General features: G+C 40.6%; 5 protein-coding genes across 5 annotated transcripts in view; all 5 read left to right on the top strand.

Annotated features, from left to right (window-relative positions):
• LOC124292259 (putative ankyrin repeat protein RF_0381) overlaps nucleotides 1-7068 on the top strand; it is a 30355-nt gene extending 23287 nt beyond the window's left edge. Inside the window, exons 3-4 of the mRNA XM_046729326.1 lie at nucleotides 5428-6863; nucleotides 6988-7068. Coding sequence (XP_046585282.1) covers nucleotides 5428-6863; nucleotides 6988-7068 — 1517 coding nt within the window. The remainder of the gene's footprint in view (nucleotides 1-5427; nucleotides 6864-6987) is intronic.
• Nucleotides 7069-7612: 544 nt separating this feature from the next.
• LOC124292249 (probable palmitoyltransferase AKR2) lies at nucleotides 7613-8305 on the top strand. Its single transcript, XM_046729317.1, has 2 exons — nucleotides 7613-8227; nucleotides 8299-8305. Exons 1-2 carry the CDS (start codon nucleotides 7623-7625, stop codon nucleotides 8303-8305), a joined length of 612 nt encoding a protein of 203 aa, XP_046585273.1. The 5' UTR covers nucleotides 7613-7622.
• A 513-nt stretch (nucleotides 8306-8818) lies between these two features.
• LOC124292161 (ankyrin repeat domain-containing protein 50-like) lies at nucleotides 8819-9510 on the top strand. The gene is made up of 2 exons (XM_046729211.1): nucleotides 8819-9144; nucleotides 9346-9510. The coding sequence occupies exons 1-2, from the start codon at nucleotides 8829-8831 to the stop codon at nucleotides 9498-9500; spliced, it is 471 nt and encodes a 156-aa protein (XP_046585167.1). The 5' UTR covers nucleotides 8819-8828; the 3' UTR covers nucleotides 9501-9510.
• Nucleotides 9511-9632: 122 nt separating this feature from the next.
• LOC124292242 (putative ankyrin repeat protein RF_0381) lies at nucleotides 9633-10103 on the top strand. Its single transcript, XM_046729307.1, has one exon. It carries the CDS (start codon nucleotides 9633-9635, stop codon nucleotides 10101-10103), a length of 471 nt encoding a protein of 156 aa, XP_046585263.1.
• A 19-nt stretch (nucleotides 10104-10122) lies between these two features.
• Nucleotides 10123-12491, top strand: LOC124292236 (ankyrin repeat domain-containing protein 50-like). The gene is made up of 4 exons (XM_046729292.1): nucleotides 10123-10718; nucleotides 11523-11723; nucleotides 12126-12310; nucleotides 12456-12491. Exons 1-4 carry the CDS (start codon nucleotides 10433-10435, stop codon nucleotides 12489-12491), a joined length of 708 nt encoding a protein of 235 aa, XP_046585248.1. The 5' UTR covers nucleotides 10123-10432.
• The last annotated feature ends 8087 nt before the right edge of the window (nucleotides 12492-20578 follow it).

The following is a 20578-nucleotide window of genomic DNA, read 5'->3' as shown; positions in this document are numbered from 1 at the left end:
TTAGGGCAACACATCTTATATACCACCATTAGACCTTAGGGCAACACATCATGTATATTACTAGTAGACCTTAGGCAACACATGATATATATCACCAGTAGACCTTAGGGCAAGACATCATACAATCAGTATACCTGTGGTCTACACATGTTATATGTCCCCAGTAGACCTGTGGGCAACACATCATATATATTACCAGTAGACCTTAGGGCAACACATCTTATATATCACCAGTAGACTTTAGGGCAACACATCTTATATGTCACCAGTAGACCTTAAGACAACACATCTTATATATCACCAGTAAACTTTAGGGCAACACATCATGTATATTACTAGTAGACCTTAGGCAACACATGATATATATCACCAGTAGACCTCAGGGCAAGACATCATACAATCAGTAGACCTGTGGTCTACACATGTTATATGTCCCCAGTAGACCTGTGGGCAACGCATCTTATATATCACCAGTAGACCTTAGGACAATATATCTTATATATCACCCATAGACCTGAGGGCAACACATCATATATATTACCAGCAGACCTTAGGCAACACATGATATATATCACCAGAAGACATTAGGGCAAGACATCATACAATCAGTAGACCTGTGGTCAACACATCTTATATGTCCCTAGTAGACCTAAGGGCAACGCATCTTATATATCACCAGTAGACCTTAGGGCAACACATCTTATATATCACCAGTAGACCTGTGGTCAACACATCATTTATATTACCAGTAGACCTTAGGGCAACACATCATACAACCAGTAGACCTGTGGGCAACACATCATACAATCAGTAGACCTGTGGGCAACACATCATATGTATTATCAGTACACCATTGGGTTACGCATCATATATAGTGTATATACCAAACTCTCTGTAGTTCACTTGACTACAGTCGAATGTAATCAAACTGTGTATCCCTAAAGAGGCTGTTTCACTAATCAGTTTGTAATCTAGGTATATCATATGGGTAAGTTGGGTTTGGTTGTCCCACTGTGCACTGAGCTGTAGTACTGTGCACTGAGCTGTAGTATTAAATCATACATACTAAAGGGTTAAGATTTCTTCCTTGCAGTCTGTATTGACTGATGTCAGTTATGATTCAACACTTCAAATGATATGTGTCACCTAGATAGATAAAAATTACAAAAATGACAGATCATGTTTGTATTCTATAGTGTCGGTACATACTGTATGTTTCTAGATTTGTGGGTTTCATTGAGAAGTCAATGCCAAAATTGTTTACATTTCAAACCTCAAGCTGAACTTATGTGCTCTAAATGTAATTTCTGTTTATCAAATACACAACAAAACTCTTAAATCTGAAAACATACCATGTCTTTTTTCTAACTAGATAACTAACCCTTAGCCTTTAGCACTGCTAGAACTTGGCTGACATACTGCTGACATATGTCATCAACTGGTTCCAATTGCATCGTGCATGACATGTAGGAGATTTGGAGAAATTTCTGTGAGCCAATTGTATGCAGAATTTTATGAAGTTTGGTTTAGAAGTTAAGCGAATCAGATATGTTCCTTTTTTTGACGTATTTTCAGTTCGGACCTTTGTTATACAAAAAACTAATGCTGCCGTTTTTGTCAATCAAAATGTTGTTTTAATTAAAATGTCTCTTTTGTTCAATTACTTTCTTGTTGCTTTGATTATTTTATCATTGCCGTAATAATTTCTCTGAGTATATACCAAAACATGTGTATGTTGCTGCATATTAATATCGTCAATGTTTTGTTTCATCATTATTTCACTTGTTTGATAAACACTAAGCAATTAAGTTAACCAGTATCTATCTGGACATCCTCCCACCTTTCCCTTTCTCTGTGGTATTCAGTCTGTATCTGCTTAATGAAGCGTTCGCTTGTCATAGCTAAAAACTAAACTCACTCACTACTAGTGCTGACCCTCATTTCACTCATAGACAGTGGCAGTCACTCCCATTCAATTTTCAGCCATGTTACGAGATTACAGTTTTCTGAATACTCAAGGCTCCATCTTTATAGAACTATTTCTATTCTACGTTAAAGCAAACTTAATTTAATGACTATAGATTGTTATATTGTATATTGCATTGATTAGAAACTAACATATACTACTCACACTTTGCTAAGGATCACAAAAATTCCCAACTATACTTACATATAGATTTATAATTTGAAATTGTATACATTTAAAACTGGATAAATAATAATATAGTAACCCTTCTTTAGGCAAACAGCTACTTTAGTCTAACCTTATGCACTTGATACATGAGTAACCATAGAAATGGTTTTAATGGCACCAATCAACCATTTTGCAAATCATGGAACGAGTCATTTACAAACAAACAACACCTGTCAATAGCGGGTATGGGATCCACAAGATGAAATGACATACTGAAACCTAGGATCCATGCTTACAATAAGCTTAGATATTTAAACCAAATTTGATCCCAAATTATAGTTTTCTGTTGAATCAATGATTTAATTCATAGCAAAGCGTGAATAGTATATTTAGGCCACAAGTCCTCATAATGATAACAAATTAGCTAAATCTTAAAATGGCAAATGTTTACTTGTCCTAATAAAACCTTAAGTTGGGGAGTTGGGTAAAGATTATAGGACTAGAAGCTGAGTGATGATACTCACTGTACCTTGATGTTTTAGCATAATTTTGAAAACTTTGTTATATTTCAGAAACGGAGACCATTCAGTCATTGCTACAGATTTCCAAGCACGAATGCTCTTATGTTCAGCTGAGAACAAAAATGATGAACAAGCAGAAAATACAGCAGCAAAGGACAAGGAAGAGATGGCACACATTTTAAGAATGAAATTAACTTAATAAATATTCAGATCATTTCTAAGGGATGTTACATTTGGGAATTCACTTTCCCAGTATAGTACAGATACTAGTACTTTGCTGGTAGAGGGTGGAGTGAATCCCTTGTGTGATTTGAACCCACCCTCTAAAGGTGAAACACCTTATCACAGAACAACATTGTTAGCAATTTAACCTGACAAATGTTAGTCAAGGTCTCGATCAGAGAAGTGTAAATGCCACATACAATTTTTTGCAAAGTTATGCAAATACGAATGTCAAAACTATTTGGTTTAATAAATAGTAATTATTAAACTTACAATTTTTTCTTGTTCCTATCATTGGTTCGCACTGGGGTGGAATGTGGCTCCATTTTCCATGGTGGGGTCTCCGAAGCTGATTTGGAAAAAATAGGGGCTTGGGTGGTAGCACTTGCGGATCTAGTGCGGTGATAGGCTGTGTTTAGTATTCAAACCAGACATCAGGCAAATATCGGTGTCGGAGCCCCAGTTTATTCAGGAGTCGTCTGGTATGCCTCAGTGTATGATAAGAATACTGGAATAGTCCTGAATGGCTCACAATGGGCTGCGTTTAAATGGTATTCAGACCAGACATCAGGCAAATATCCGTGTTGGAGCCCCAGTTTATACAGGAGTCATCTGGTATGCCTCAATGTACGACAAGAGAACGAGAATAGTCCCGACTGGCTCACAATGGGCTCTGTTTAGATGGTATTCAGACCAGACATCAGGCAAATATCCGTGTCGGAGCCCTAGTTTATTCAGGAGTCGTCTGGTATGCCTCAGTGTATGATAAGAATACTGGAATAGTCCTGAATGGCTCAAAATGGGCTGCGTTTAAATGGTATTCAGACCAGACATCAGGCAAATATCAGTGTCGGAGCCCTAGTTTATTCAGGAGTCGTCTTGTCTGCCTCAGTGTATGATAGGAGAACGAGAATAGTCCCGACTGGCTCAAAATGGGCTGTGTTTAAATGGTATTTAGACCTGAAATTAGGCAAATATCCGTGTCGGAACCCCAGTTTATTCAGGAGTCGTCTGGTATGCTTCAGTGTATGATAAGATAACGGGAATAGTCCCGACTAGCTCCAAATAGGCTATGTTTAAATGGTATTCAGACCAGACATTTGGCAAATATCAGTGTCGGAGCCCCCATGCAGTTTATTCAGGAGTCATCTGGTATGCCTCAGTGTATGATAAGAATACGGGAATAATCCCGACTGGCTCAAAATAGGCTGTGTTTAAATGGTTTTCAGACCAGACATTTGGAAAATCAAAGTGTCGGAGCCCCCAGTTTATTAAGGAGTCGTCTGGTATGCCTCAGTGTATGATAAGAGAACGAGAATAGTCCCGATTGGCTCAAAATGGGCTGTGGTTAGATGGTATTCAGACTTCATCAACTTTCGCTCATCTCTTCATTGTGATCAGTCATTAGAATTAGTTTCAACAAATCCATATTTGATGACGAAAGTTAATGATGTTGTTACTTTATCTCGTTAAAAAGACGTTTTTCATATCTGGACTTTGCAATCCAGTTTATTAATTTTACTCAATTTTACTCTATTTCCTATAGAGGTTTTCAGTGTTTGAGTATGGGAATATTTGATATTAAGTTGTTGGTTAATCTTAACATATCCTTAAAACTTAATCCTTAGCAAACCTCGAATGGTAAACAACGGACACTAATTAATATGAAGCAAGGGCACATTGTCGCTTGAGTGGGAAACAATAATTGCAAGTTATGCCAAATGATAAATGTCTGTTACAGCATAATATTTTTAGAAATATTACAAGTAATCATAATCTCAGTATTAATTCCAACTATCCTGATTTGTTTGACAGCATCATATTTGAGATAATTAAGCACAAAACTATGAATTGATTGTATGTGCGATGTTAAAGATCGGAAACAAGAAAGTCAGTTTCATGCACACAGATATGAAATATAATTTCCTCGGCGCGCAAGACATTGAAACACAGAAACAACCAAAGGGCGACATATATATCAAATAAGCAGCCATGGAAATGTATACATGTATATAGTATTAAACAGCAACCATTGGGCGACATATATATATGTATATTACATAAGCGACCATTGGGCGACATATATATACGACCTTTGGGCGACAGTCGCCTAAAGGTCGCATATATACATGTACGCCGTACACTTTACCTTTGGGCCACACGGTATCGGCGACATCAAAAATATATTCTCTATTTGTATATATCTACAAGGTTTTATCCCCTTTTAATGTTTAATTATCAATTTAAAGTGTATATACCTGAAGAAATATAAAAAATCAATGTCCGTTTGTAATATATGGCAATGTCGCCCAAAGGTCGCAGCTTATATATATAAACAGAGCAGAGCATTTAGGGCTATCCTCGACACATAAAAAAAACATTTTACCACCGGGACCATATATAACGGCTTACCTTTACTACTCTTTGAACTTTGAAAGCTGTTTCTACAATGGTATTTTGATTCTCCTAAATATCCGACATTTGAAAGCAGTTATTAGAAACGTTAGATCCACATGTATGTAAAACTAATTCAACACTTGAAATTTGAAGGTCAGCTGCCTCACATAACCCTCGGATGGGAGGTTCAGGATGGGAACATGAAGCTCATCGCTTATAACTATAATTCAATCCTTATTCAAGCTTGTTTGGACGAAAAATTGGTGATAGTGAAACGACTTTTGTCAAGCAGTTCCGTTGATATCAATAAGAGAACAAAGGGTGGATGGACACCTGTGTTAATTGCCGCTCACAAGGGAAATATGGAATTATTAACCCTTTTGGTCAAGCAGAAATGTGACCTCTCCCTTACGTTAGATAACGGTGAGAATATCTTGCATGTCGCATGTTCGAGGGACAATGTAGATATTGTTGAGTATGTTTTCTCGCATAGAATAGCTGACATAGACAGCAGAGACAGGGTGGGGAGAACGCCAGTGTTGTATGCAGCAGGGAAAGGCAATAAGAAAATTGTTGATCTACTGGTCAGCAAAGGATGCAACTTGTCGGTAGTGGATGATCAAGGTAGAAACATTCTACATGCTGCATGTTTAGGTGACAATGAAGACATTGTTAAGGATCTTCTCTCGCGTGGGATAGCTGACATAGATAGCAGAGATGATCGAGGAAAGACACCAGCGATGTATGCAACAGAGAAGGGCAATAAGAAAGTTGTTGATCTACTGGTGAGCAAAGGATGCAACTTGTCGGTAGTGGATAATCTTGGTGGGAACATTCTACATGTTGCATGTTTAGGTGACAATGAAGACATTGTTAAGGATCTTCTCTCGCGTGGGATAGCTGACATAGATAGCAGAGATGATCGAGGAAGGACACCAGTGATGTATGCAGCAGAGAAGGGCAATAAGAAAGTTGTTGATCTACTGGTGAGCAAAGGATGCAACTTGTCGGTAGTGGATAATCTTGGTGGGAACATTCTACATGTTGCATGTTTAGGTGGCAATGAAGACTTTGTTGAGGATCTTCTCTCGCGTGGGATAGCTGGCATAGACAGCAGAGACAGGGTGGGGAGAACGCCAGTGTTGTATGCAACAGGGAAAGGCAATAAGAAAATTGTTGATCTACTGGTCAGCAAAGGATGCAACTTGTCGGTAGTGGATGATCAAGGTAGAAACATTCTACATGCTGCATGTTTAGGTGACAATGAAGACATTGTTAAGGATCTTCTCTCGCGTGGGATAGCTGACATAGATAGCAGAGATGATCGAGGAAAGACACCAGCGATGTATGCAACAGAGAAGGGCTATAAGAAAGTTGTTGATCTACTGGTGAGCAAAGGATGCAACTTGTCGGTAGTGGATAATCTTGGTGGGAACATTCTACATGTTGCATGTTTAGGTGACAATGAAGACATTGTTAAGGATCTTCTCTCGCGTGGGATAGCTGACATAGATAGCAGAGATGATCGAGGAAGGACACCAGTGATGTATGCAGCAGAGAAGGGCAATAAGAAAGTTGTTGATCTACTGGTGAGCAAAGGATGCAACTTGTCGGTAGTGGATAATCTTGGTGGGAACATTCTACATGTTGCATGTTTAGGTGACAATGAAGACACTGTTAAGGATCTTCTCTCGCGTGGGATAGCTGACATAGATAGCAGAGATAATCAAGGAAGGACACCAGCGATGTATGCAGCAGCGAAGGGCTATAAGAAAGTTGTTGATCTACTGGTGAGCAAAGGATGCAACTTGTCGGTAGTGGATAATCTTGGTGGGAACATTCTACATGTTGCATGTTTAGGTGACAATGAAGACACTGTTAAGGATCTTCTCTCGCGTGGGATAGCTGACATAGATAGCAGAGATAATCGAGGAAGGACACCAGCGATGTATGCAGCAGAGAAGGGCAATAAGAAAGTTGTTGATCTACTGGTGAGCAAAGGATGCAACTTGTCGGTAGTGGATAATCTAGGTGGAAACATTCTACATGCTGCATGTTTAGGTGACAATGAAGACATTGTTAAGGATCTTCTCTCGCGTGGGATAGCTGACATAGATAGCAGAGATGATCAAGGAAGGACTCCAGTGTTGTATGCAGCAGGGAAAGGCAATAAGAAAATTGTTGATATACTGGTGAGCAAAGGATGCAACTTGTCAGTAGTGGATAATCTAGGTGGGAACATTCTACATGTTGCATGTTTAGGTGACAATGAAGACATTGTTGAGGATGTTCTCTCGCGTGGGATAGCTGACATAGATAGCAGAGACTGGGTGGGAAGCACGCCAGCGATGTATGCAGCAAAGAAGGGCAATAAGAAAGTTGTTGATCTACTGGTGAGCAAAGGATGCAACTTGTCGGTAGTGGATAATCTAGGTGGAAACATTCTACATGCTGCATGTTTAGGTGACAATGAAGACATTGTTAAGGATGTTCTCTCGCGTGGGATAGCTGACATAGATAGCAGAGATAATCAAGGAAGGACACCAGCGATGTATGCAGCAGAGAAGGGCAATAAGAAAGTTGTTGATCTACTGGTGAGCAAAGGATGCAACTTGTCAGTAGTGGATGATCAAGGTAGAAACATTCTACATGTTGCATGTTTAGGTGACAATGAAGACATTGTTGAGGATGTTCTCTCGCGTGGGATAGCTGACATAGATAGCAGAGATAATCAAGGAAGGACACCAGCGATGTATGCAGCAGCGAAGGGCTATAAGAAAGTTGTTGATCTACTGGTGAGCAAAGGATGCAACTTGTCGGTAGTGGATAATCTAGGTGGAAACATTCTACATGCTGCATGTTTAGGTGACAATGAAGACATTGTTAAGGATCTTCTCTCGCGTGGGATAGCTGGCATAGATAGCAGAAATGATCGAGGAAGGACACCAGCGATGTATGCAGCAAAGAAGGGCAATAAGAAAGTTGTTGATCTACTGGTGAGCAAAGGATGCAACTTGTCGATAGTGGATAATCTTGGTGGGAACATTCTACATGTTGCATGTTTAGGTGACAATGAAGACATTGTTAAGGATGTTCTCTCGCGTGGGATAGCTGACATAGATAGCAGAGATGATCAAGGAAGGACACCAGTGATGTATGCAACAGAGAATGGCAATAAGAAAGTTGTTGATCTATTGGTGAACAAAGGATGCAACTTGTCGGTAGTGGATGATCCCGGTAGAAACGTTCTACATGTTGCATGTTTAGGTGGCAATGAAGACTTTGTTGAGGATCTTCTCTCGCGTGGGATAGCTGACATAGATAGCAGAGATGATCAAGGAAGGACTCCAGTGTTGTATGCAGCAGGGAAAGGCAATAAGAAAATTGTTGATATACTGGTGAGCAAAGGATGCAACTTGTCAGTAGTGGATGATCAAGGTAGAAACATTCTACATGCTGCATGTTTAGGTGACAATGAAGACATTGTTAAGGATCTTCTCTCGCGTGGGATAGCTGGCATAGATATCAGAGACTGGGTGGGAAGCACGCCAGCGATGTATGCAGCAAAGAAGGGCAATAAGAAAGTTGTTGATCTACTGGTGAGCAAAGGATGCAACTTGTCGGTAGTGGATAATCTAGGTGGAAACATTCTACATGCTGCATGTTTAGGTGACAATGAAGACATTGTTAAGGATCTTCTCTCGCGTGGGATAGCTGACATAGATAGCAGAGATAATCAAGGAAGGACACCAGCGATGTATGCAGCAGCGAAGGGCTATAAGAAAGTTGTTGATCTACTGGTGAGCAAAGGATGCAACTTGTCGGTAGTGGATGATCCCGGTAGAAACGTTCTACATGTTGCATGTTTAGGTGGCAATGAAGACTTTGTTGAGGATCTTCTCTCGCGTGGGATAGCTGACATAGATAGCAGAGATGATCGAGGAAGGACACCAGCGATGTATGCAGCAAAGAAGGGCAATAAGAAAGTTGTTGATCTACTGGTGAGCAAAGGATGCAACTTGTCGATAGTGGATAATCTTGGTGGGAACATTCTACATGTTGCATGTTTAGGTGACAATGAAGACATTGTTAAGGATGTTCTCTCGCGTGGGATAGCTGACATAGATAGCAGAGATGATCAAGGAAGGACACCAGTGATGTATGCAGCAAAGAAGGGCAATAAGAAAGTTGTTGATCTACTGGTGAGCAAAGGATGCAACTTGTAGATAGTGGATAATCTAGGTGGAAACATTCTACATGCTGCATGTTTAGGTGACAATGAAGACATTGTTAAGGATCTTCTCTCGCGTGGGATAGCTGGCATAGATAGCAGAAATGATCGAGGAAGGACACCAGCGATGTATGCAGCAAAGAAGGGCAATAAGAAAGTTGTTGATCTACTGGTGAGCAAAGGATGCAACTTGTCGATAGTGGATAATCTTGGTGGGAACATTCTACATGTTGCATGTTTAGGTGACAATGAAGACATTGTTAAGGATGTTCTCTCGCGTGGGATAGCTGACATAGATAGCAGAGAAGATCAAGGAAGGACACCAGTGATGTATGCAACAGAGAATGGCAATAAGAAAGTTGTTGATCTATTGGTGAACAAAGGATGCAACTTGTCGGTAGTGGATGATCCCGGTAGAAACGTTCTACATGTTGCATGTTTAGGTGGCAATGAAGACTTTGTTGAGGATCTTCTCTCGCGTGGGATAGCTGGCATAGATAGCAGAGATGATCGAGGAAGGACACCAGTGATGTATGCAGCAGAGAAGGGCAACAAGAAAGTTGTTGATCTACTGGTGAACAAAGGATGTAACTTGTAGTGGATGATGTAGATAGAAACATTCTACATGTTGCATGTTTACGTGGCAATGAAGACATTGTTAGGGATCTTCTCTCGCGTGGGATAGCTGATATAGAGAGCGCAGACAAGACGGGGAGAAAACCAGTGATATATGTAGCACAGAAGGGCAATAAGAAAGTTGTTGATCTACTGGTGAACAAAGGATGCAACTTGTCGGTAGTGGATGATCTAGGTAGAAACATTCTACATGTTGCATGTTTACGTGACAATGAAGACATTGTTGAGGATGTTCTCTCGCGTGAGATAGCTGACATAGATAGCAGAGATGATGGAGGAAGGACACCAGTGATGTATGCAGCAGAGAAGGGCAATAAGAAAGTTGTTGATCTACTGGTGAGCAAAGGATGCAACTTGTCGGTAGTGGATGATCCCGGTAGAAACGTTCTACATGTTGCATGTTTAGGTGGCAATGAAGACTTTGTTGAGGATCTTCTCTCGCGTGAGATAGCTGACATAGATAGCAGAGATGCTCGAGAAAGGACACCAGTGATGTATGCAGCAGAGAAGGGCAATAAGAAAGTTGTTGATCTACTGGTGAGCAAAGGATGCAACTTGTCGGTAGTGGATGATCTAGGTGGAAACATTCTCCATGCTGCATGTTTAGGTGACAATGAAGACATTGTTGAGGATCTTCTCTCGCGTGGGATAGCTGGCATAGATAGCAGAGATGATCGAGGAAGGACACCAGCGATGTATGCAGCAGAGAAGGGCAATAAGAAAGTTGTTGATCTACTGGTGAGCAAAGGATGCAACTTGTCGATAGTGGATAATCTTGGTGGGAACATTCTACATGTTGCATGTTTACGTGACAATGAAGACATTGTTAAGGATCTTCTCTCGCGTGGGATAGCTGACATAGATAGCAGAGATGATCAAGGAAGGACACCGATGATGTATGCAACAGAGAATGGCAATAAGAAAGTTGTTGATCTATTGGTGAACAAAGGATGCAACTTGTCGGTAGTGGATGATCCCGGTAGAAACGTTCTACATGTTGCATGTTTAGGTGGCAATGAAGACTTTGTTGAGGATCTTCTCTCGCGTGGGATAGCTGGCATAGATAGCAGAGACAGGGTTGGGAGCATGGCAGTAATGCATGCAGCAGGGAAAGGCAATAAGAAAGTTGTTGATCTATTGGTGAGCAAAGGATGCAACTTGTCGGTAATGGATGATGTAGGTAGAAACATTTTACATGTTGTCTGTTTACGTGACAATGAAGACATTGTTAAGGATCTTCTCTCGCGTGGGATAGCTGACATAGATAGCAGAGATGATCAAGGAAGGACTCCAGTGTTGTATGCAGCAGGGAAAGGCAATAAGAAAGTTGTTGATATACTGGTGAGCAAAGGATGAAACTCGTCGGTAGTGGATGATCAAGGTAGAAACATTCTACATGCTGCATGTTTTGGTGACAATGAAGACATTGTTAAGGATCTTGTCTCGCGTGGGATAGCTGACATAGATAGCAGAGATAATCAAGGAAGGACACCAGCGATGTATGCAGCAGAGAAGGGCTATAAGAAAGTTGTTGATCTACTGGTGAGCAAAGGATGCAACTTGTCGGTAGTGGATTATCTAGGTGGAAACATTCTACATTTTGCATGTTTACGTGACAATGAAGACATTGTTAAGGATCTTCTCTCGCGTGGGATAGCTGACATAGATAGCAGAGATGATCAAGGAAGGACACCGATGATGTATGCAACAGAGAAGGGCAATAAGAAAGTTGTTGATCTACTGGTGAGCAAAGGATGCAACTTGCCGGTAGTGGATAATCTAGGTGGAAACATTCTACATGCTGCATGTTTAGGTGACAATGAAGACATTGTTAAGGATCTTCTCTCGCGTGGGATAGCTGGCATAGATATCAGAGACTGGGTGGGAAGCACGCCAGTAATGTATGCAGCATGGAAAGGCAATAAGAAAGTTGTTGATATATTGGTGAGCAAAGGATGCAACTTGTCGGTAATGGATGATGTAGGTAGAAACATTCTACATTTTGCATGTTCAGGTGACAATGAAGACATTGTTAAGGATCTTCTCTCGCGTGGGATAGCTGACATAGATAGCAGAGATGATCGAGGAAGGCCACCAGCGATGTATGCAGCAGAGATTGGTAATAAGAAAGTTGTTGATCTACTTGTGAACAAAGGATGCAACTTGTCGGTAGTGGATAATCTAGGTGGAAACATTCTACATTTTGCATGTTTAGGTGACAATGAAGACATTGTTAAGGATCTTCTCTCGCGTGGGATAGCTGGCATAGATAGCCGAGATGATCAAGGAAGGACACCGATGATGTATGCAACAGAGAAGGGCAATAAGAAAGTTGTTGATGTATTGGTGAACAAAGGATGTAACTTGTCGGTAGTGGATGATCCCGGTAGAAACGTTCTACATGTTGCATGTTTAGGTGGCAATGAAGACTTTGTTGAGGATCATCTCTCGCGTGGGATAGCTGGCATAGATAGCAGAGACAGGGTTGGGAGCACGCCAGTAATGCATGCAGCAGGGAAAGGCAATAAGAAAGTTGTTGATCTATTGGTGAGCAAAGGATGCAACTTGTCGGTAATGGATGATGTAGGTAGAAACATTTTACATGTTGCATGTTTACGTGACAATGAAGACATTGTTGAGGATCTTCTCTCGCGTGGGATAGCTGGCATAGATAGCAGAGATGATCAAGGAAGGACACCAGTGATGTATGCAGCAGAGAAGGGCAACAAGAAAGTTGTTGATCTACTGGTGAACAAAGGATGTAACTTGTAGTGGATGATGTAGATAGAAACATTCTACATGTTGCATGTTTACGTGGCAATGAAGACATTGTTAGGGATCTTCTCTCGCGTGGGATAGCTGATATAGAGAGCGCAGACAAGACGGGGAGAAAACCAGTGATATATGTAGCACAGAAGGGCAATAAGAAAGTTGTTGATCTACTGGTGAACAAAGGATGCAACTTGTAGATAGTGGATAATCTAGGTGGAAACATTCTACATGCTGCATGTTTACGTGACAATGAAGACATTGTTAAGGATGTTCTCTCGCGTGGGATAGCCGACATAGATAGGAGAGATGATCAAGGAAGGACACCAGTGATGTATGCAGCAGAGAAGGGCAATAAGAAAGTTGTTGATCTACTGGTGAGCAAAGGATGCAACTTGTCGGTAGTGAATAATCTAGGTAGAAACATTCTACATGCTGCATGTTTAGGTGACAATGAAGACATTGTTGAGGATCTTGTCTCGCGTGGGATATCTGACATAGATAGCAGAGATGATCAATGAAGGACACCAGTGATGTATGCAAAAAGAGAAGGGCAATAAGAAAGTTGTTGATCTACTGGTGTGCAAAGGATGCAACTTGTCGGTAGTGAATAATCTAGGTGGAAACATTCTACATGCTGCATGTTTAGGTGACAATGAAGACATTGTTGAGGATGTTCTCTCGCGTGGGATAGCTGACATAGATAGCAGAGATAATCAAGGAAGGACACCAGCGATGTATGCAGCAGAGAAGGGCTATAAGAAAGTTGTTGATCTACTGGTGAGCAAGGTATGCAACTTGTCGGTAGTGGATAATCTAGGTGGAAACATTCTACATTTTGCATGTTTACGTGACAATGAAGACATTGTTAAGGATCTTCTCTCGCGTGGGATATCTGACATAGATAGCAGAGATGATCAAGGAAGGACACCGATGATGTATGCAACAGAGAAGGGCAATAAGAAAGTTGTTGATCTACTGGTGAGAAAAGGATGCAACTTGTCGGAAGTGGATAATCTAGGTGGAAACATTCTACATGCTGCATGTTTAGGTGACAATGAAGACATTGTTAAGGATCTTCTCTCGCGTGGGAAAGCTGGCATAGATAGCAGAGACTTGGTTGGAAGCACGCCAGTAATGTATGCAGCATGGAAAGGCAATAAGAAAGTTGTTGATCTATTGGTGAGCAAAGGATGCAACTTGTCGGTAATGGATGATGTAGATAGAAACATTCTACATTTTGCATGTTCAGGTGACAATGAAGACATTGTTAAGGATCTTCTCTCGCGTGGGATAGCTGACATAGATAGCAGAGATGATCGAGGAAGGACACCAGTGATGTATGCAGCAGAGCACGGCAATAAGAAAGTTGTTGATCTACTGGTGAGCAAAGGATGCAACTTGTCGGTAGTGAATAATCTAGGTGGAAACATTCTACATGCTGCATGTTTACGTGGCAATGAAGACATTGTTAGGGATCTTCTCTCGCGTGGGATAGCTGGCATAGAGAGCGCAGACAAGACGGGGAGAAAACCAGTGATGTATGCAGCAAAGAAGGGCAATAAGAAAGTTGTTGATCTACTGGTGAACAAAGGATGCAACCAGTCGATAGTGGATGATCTAGGTGGAAACATTCTACATGTTGCCTGTTTACGTGACAATGAAGACATTGTTAGGGATCTTGTCTCGCGTGGGATAGCTGACGTAGAGAGCAGAGATGATCAAGGAAGGACACCGATGATGTATGCAGCAGAGGAGGGCAATAGAACAGTTTTTGATCTTTTGGTGAGGGAAGGATGCAACTTGTCGGTAGTTGATGATCTAGGTGGAAACATTCTACATGTTGCATGTTTGAGTGACAATGAAGACATTGTTGAGGATGTTCTATCGCGTGGGATAGCTGACATAGAGAGCAGAGACAGGGTGGGGAGAACACCAGTGATGTATGCAGCAAAGAAGGTCAATAAGAAAGTTGTTGATCTACTGGTGAACAAAGGATGCAACTTGTCGGTAGTGGATGATGTAGATAGAAACATTCTACATTAAGGATGTTTGAGTGACAATGTAGATATTGTTAAGGATCTTTACTCGCGTGGAATAGCTGACATAGATAGCAGAGACAGCATTGGGAGTACACCAGTGATGTTGCATCACAGTCGACTAAGAGGATTTCCTAGTGAGGAAGGGATATCACCAGTCATCGGATTACTCTCAGAGAGGTGTATATTGACAACAGTCACTTAAGGTATTCGACAATTGAAGTTACGTCTACTTGCTTAACAAGGGTTTTCTTTAAAGGTCGCATGCAACCAAAACATCAAACATAATTAAAACAAAATTATCACTTATTCATGACATATAATATACATTGCTGGTTATGAAAAAACATATAAACAAAATTATAAGCACACAATCGCAAATCAAAAGTGCAATATTGTGTACTTGGGTTTACTTCCCAAGAAACGAAGAAGCCGGGATACCGAACCCAGTCAGAGCGGGTGGGTGTGCACTCAAGTGTAACGGCTGGTTCATTTGCAGATGCCCACAAGGCTCATTGTGTGTGTATATATAGAGATAGTGGGTTTTGTAAATACATGCTCATTTTTTGTGTATAACATTTTGCAATCAACGGACATCATAACATGTCATGTGTACAAGTATCACACCTGCCTGTCTGTGTAATTACATAATGTGACAGAGACCGAATTCAGGCCATAAATCAATGCGTTTTGTTTATGGTGCATAGCCTGATAGGTGTTAAGTTCAAATTGCATGTGGTCAGTGATCGAAGTTGTGTACTGAATATGGTCATTAGCAGACAGGCAGGCAGACACATATGTGTCAATAAAACAGACATTGAGTTTTGTCTGTGACAACGACATTTCTATATCACAGTTAGAAATTCTGTCAACGCTAAATAATGACATTGCTTTTAAGTATCGAACTGAGAAGGTGACTCAGTAAGAACGTGTGGTGAAATAGACAAATGAAATTATATAAACAGTACTGTCATAACATATAAAAAGCTCGCGACTGTGAAATATCAACAAAACATTAGAAAAATAGCTCACACCTAAGCCTTCACCGAGTATACACCGGACAACCCGCTTCCAAGCTGCGCGAACCTATTTCAGTGCGCACGTGCTAAGAGAGCAGCCCACCTTTTGAAACCACTTGAATTCCCCCAAGCGCTGGGGGAAAATTAGTGAATCGTTTGAACTCCGATTTCGCGTGTGTTTTTTTCATCGCGTTATTTTTCAACTTTATAAGTCAGAATCTGCAAAGTTGTGTTTTACTTTTCATGTGACCTTTAAATAAATGGGGGCGGCAGGGTAGAAAATGGTTAAAATCGTTCCGTCGTCACGCTATACATCTGGGTTCTATTCCTAACATGGGTTCAATGTGTTAAGCCCATTTCTGGTGTCCCCTGCCGTGATATTGCTGGAATATTGCTATACACGACACTCGCTCAATATATATTTGTGACATGGTGATAGTCATCATCATAGATTTTATTAACACTTTTAATACGATGGAAATGTAAAAAAATGTAAAACAAGTGTATTTGTACATTCAGCAGCAAATAGCCTTTGAATACTGGACTGACTTAATAAACCTCTATTCTTTATGCAAACGTGAGGAGATGGTGGTATCGACACGGATGCCTGTGTGAGTATATGTCTTCATATTGTATGCCTGGCTGTGTGCAGCATTTCACACTTGCATGGACTAGAAACATTCGTGAAGCCATCAACAGAGCTGGAGATTGATTGTTGGGGCAATGATAAGCGATGTCTGTACTGTAGTAGTGCACGCCAAATACTGGCTGTTGGAGTGGAGTTTCTGCTTGTGGTATGTTTACTGTGTTCACCCACTGCTATGGCAGCTTATATAATTTATAGTATCCATGGCAGTATATTGTTCTGTGTGTATATGTGTTTGTGCAGGGGCTTAATTGAATAAAGCTTGTGAACATCCGAGTTAGTGTTGGGCTTAGCAATGCATGCATGTCATAAATAGAAGCGACAAAACCCTTTCCACTTTCATAAGATATCTCGGTTGTACAATGGTGACTATATCATGAGCATATGTATGTTTCAGCAGCATTACAGCTGTATGATGTTGTTATACAAATCGCGTCAGAACCAGACAATCCAGTGATTGTCGCCATGCGATAGGATGACAGAGCATGTGTTTATGAATCACTATGACATAGCGTTGAGCGTATCCTGCCCCACTGGTGGCATCCGTCATAAACATATGCTAAGTGTAGTCAGTTGTTCACCTGAAATAATTCGGGAGGACATCGTATATGTGTAAATGGAGAATTGCATCGGACATGATTTTTGTCACTTATGCATCAAATTTGAAAATGTCCTCACCATATCTACCATATAATTTCTTGAAAGCTCTACTGAGGCCTTGAATGTTGTATCCTTGATCAAACAACTTCTGGGCAAGAGTGGTATGTCGCTCTTTGAAATCCTGATAAAAAGATCAAGCTCGATTGAACCTCAAAAGTTGTGAAATGTAAACACCAAAGGCTGGAGAGGAGAATAGCGACATCGGGTGGTCAGGCTCGCTGACTTGGTTAATGCTAGTGATTGTATCCCACCAGCGTAGAACAGTGCTCATGATGTCTATCACTGGATCGTCTGGTGTAGATAATTTACAGATTGCCGTCATATCACTGGAAGATGCCTGAGTGCGGCGTTAACCAATAAGGAATAAATGCTTGCATATTAATATTACAAGGTATTTATGTAAAGCTGTTCAGCAGTGTGCATATTTTGTATGTATTATTGTATGTAACAATGTATCTAATCATTTTTGATGCTACCATGACATAGAGTTATCTCAGCAATGCCATGCAAATGTCACAAATGTTTGGAAGTTGTCCATCATTATTCACATTGTTCTGTAGCTTCAAACTTGTTTATCCGGGTTAGAATTGATCTTTAGTAACCCATGCTTGTCGTAAGAGGCAACTAACGGTATCCGGTGGTCAGGCTCGCTGACTTGTTTGATACATGTCATCGGCTCCCAATTGCGTAGATCGATGCTCATGCTGTTGATCATTGGCTTGTCTGGTCCAGACCAGATTATTTACAGACCGCCGCCATATAGCTGGAATATTGCTGAGTGCGGCGTAGAACTAAACTCACTCACTCAAACTTGTTTTTAGGAAGCTCCGACAGTCATCTGTCCCTGAGAACAAAGGTGTCCTCCAAATATATAAGTAAATGAGAAACTCCCTTCCATATCGATAACAAATCTCTGCCAAAAGAGAGGCGTCGGGGTAAGGTTTGATTCCCCACAATCTAAACTCAAAACTTAACTCACCCAATGTAGACAAACGTTGTAGATATCAACTTCTTTTATGCGTCGTGTTGATACAAATTCTAGTACCGTGGTCAACCAGGACAACGGTAAAGGGATCTGTATGGAAACGCCGATGTCCCGGTGTTTAGACGATACTCCTGATGGGTCCCATAGGGCACCAGGCAGATAATTTATATGTGACTTTCTCAAATGCGCTCCCATGTTTAGCTGTGAGATTTAAAATTCCCAATGGGGCGCAAAAAGACTTTTGAATCATTTGAATTGGTCAAATCTGATCTTTACATTAGATAAACCTTTGATGAGTAGTATGTGTATACCTTTAGTCATGCCCCTAGGGCACTGAGAAAACAACTCATCGTGTCATTTCAATATTTACCGTGTCATTGCATTATTTCCATCATCTTAGGTACTCTATATGGTAAGGTCAATTTTTATCACAAGTGTGTTTGTTTGCTATGTTTAACACTGAATATTCTATGACAGTGAATATAGGATGTTCTTTCCCTGAAGCCTTGTATTTAGATTTGTATGTTAAGTTTGGTTTGGGCTTTGTTGGCGCCGTATGGCCTTAATTTACTATATCATGACATATTGTATATATCTTTTTAATTTGTTTACTGAAAGCAGAATACTACCAATACATTTTTGACGTGTTTCCTTATTTAAATCAGTTACAAGGGTACTAGAATTGTTTACATACAGGGTTTTACATTGACTTTGAGAAATAGAATTAATAGAAGGAGTCATCTTTTAAGTGTGCGAGTAATGAAAATATTTTGTCAAGAAAATGATTCCATTACTAATTCTGAATCAGGCAATGGCTGTCAAAGCCTGTTTCGTGATACTGTAATCATTTGTTAGTAATCTGATGCATTGCTTCGATATTGTATTTACTAGACTTCTTTTGGATTTCAGACACACTTACTTGAAATATATATTGCATCAGCTGTGACTCGTATGAACTTATTTTTGGTCAAGTACGCAGAAATCACGTGTCATGTAAAACCTTGTACAACCTCATCGTAATATATTTGTCATGACATTACATGTACATAGTATACGTAAAATAATATGCTTACATAACAATGTACCATGCAATATAACTATATGAGATAAAGATTACTTTAAATTATCCACCTTCTTGTATGTTTATTCCAGTCAGCAGAGAAACACTATGAAATCTTCAAAGGGCGTTGACAAAATGTGTGTCATCCTACTGCTCTTTCAACAATAGACCGCCTCCTTGGTGTAGTGGTTAGAGCATCCGACCGGAGAGCGGAAGGTCGCGGGTTCGATCCCCCGACCGCGTCATACAAAAATACGTTGAAATATGGTACTTGTTGGTCCCTGTCTGGCGCTCGGCATTAATGAGTACATCAAGGACTGGTCGACTCGGAGTCAGTATAATGTGTCTGAGTGGGGTATTCATTGTTCACTGCGGCATGATATCTCAGTGGGCTAGCACTATAAAACCAGCTTCAGTTTGGGCTAGTACAAGCAGCCGCACTTACACATACACGCATGCACGTCGTCATATGAGCGAAATATTCTCAAGCACGACGTTAAACCCAATTTCACCTGACCTCGCCTCCAACAATATACTTACCTTATGGTACAGCCACTAACAATCCCAGTCATTCAATCATTCTTCTCACTTAAAATCAGTGACTTATTACAATACATTTAAAAATTGTCAATCAATTCAATTTCTTTTAAAGGTTTGGGAATCAAATGAGGACTTTCATTAAACAGATCCTTTAGGGATGAAATTTCGATCTCTTGTGATGGAAAAATCAATACAGTCAAGGTGGACACGTTTGACCGTGATTCTTTCATCAGTGAGAGGATCCTCACCTTTTAACAGGTTTTTCGTGATTATATCGAGAATGGCCGGCATCGTCTTAAAATGACCTCTTCAGATCTGGACTGACAACCCAAGTAGGTGTAACCAATATAGGGTTTTATAGCATGGAATTTATTAATACCTACGTGAGTGTCCCACTTCTTCATCATCAGATCAGTTGATCACTGGATTGTCTGGTCCAGACTCGATTATTTACAGACCGCCGCCATATAGCTGGAACATTGCTGAGTGCGGCGTAAAACTAAACTCACTCAGTCACTCAGCATCTGATCACAAGTGCGCTATCTAATGGTAGCTTTGTAATCGGAGTATGGAATGAGAATTGTGTCACAGCTTTGTTGAGTGCTGCTTTGGCAGCAAGATCGGCCATCGTGTTACCAGAAATTCCAACGTGGCTTGGTAACCAGCAGAGGACGATGTGGTATTGGCCAGTATCACGATCATTAAATACGGAATGATGA

Source organism: Haliotis rubra, unplaced genomic scaffold (assembly GCF_003918875.1).
Source record: "Haliotis rubra isolate DU_JTF1 unplaced genomic scaffold, ASM391887v1 Scf1135, whole genome shotgun sequence".
NCBI lineage: Eukaryota > Metazoa > Mollusca > Gastropoda > Lepetellida > Haliotidae > Haliotis > Haliotis rubra.
The sequence above is the reverse complement of the archived record's forward strand: the minus strand, read 5'-3'. Positions and strand labels throughout refer to the sequence as shown.

What these genes read in the sequence shown, in the direction of transcription:
- LOC124292249 (XM_046729317.1), top strand. Translation starts at nt 7,623, where the DNA reads ATGTATGCAGCAAAGAAGGGCAATAAGAAAGTTGTTGATCTACTGGTG.
- LOC124292161 (XM_046729211.1), top strand. Translation starts at nt 8,829, where the DNA reads ATGTATGCAGCAAAGAAGGGCAATAAGAAAGTTGTTGATCTACTGGTG. An exon ending in TCTACATGTTGCATGTTTAG is followed by an intron (nt 9,145 to 9,345) that starts GTGGCAATGAAG and finishes TTGCATGTTTAG; the next exon opens with GTGACAATGAAGACATTGTT.
- LOC124292236 (XM_046729292.1), top strand. Translation starts at nt 10,433, where the DNA reads ATGTATGCAGCAGAGAAGGGCAATAAGAAAGTTGTTGATCTACTGGTG. An exon ending in GTCGGTAGTGGATGATCTAG is followed by an intron (nt 10,719 to 11,522) that starts GTGGAAACATTC and finishes TGGATGATCAAG; the next exon opens with GTAGAAACATTCTACATGCT. An exon ending in ACAAAGGATGCAACTTGTCG is followed by an intron (nt 12,311 to 12,455) that starts GTAGTGGATAAT and finishes TGTATGCAACAG; the next exon opens with AGAAGGGCAATAAGAAAGTT.
- LOC124292242 (XM_046729307.1), top strand. Translation starts at nt 9,633, where the DNA reads ATGTATGCAGCAAAGAAGGGCAATAAGAAAGTTGTTGATCTACTGGTG.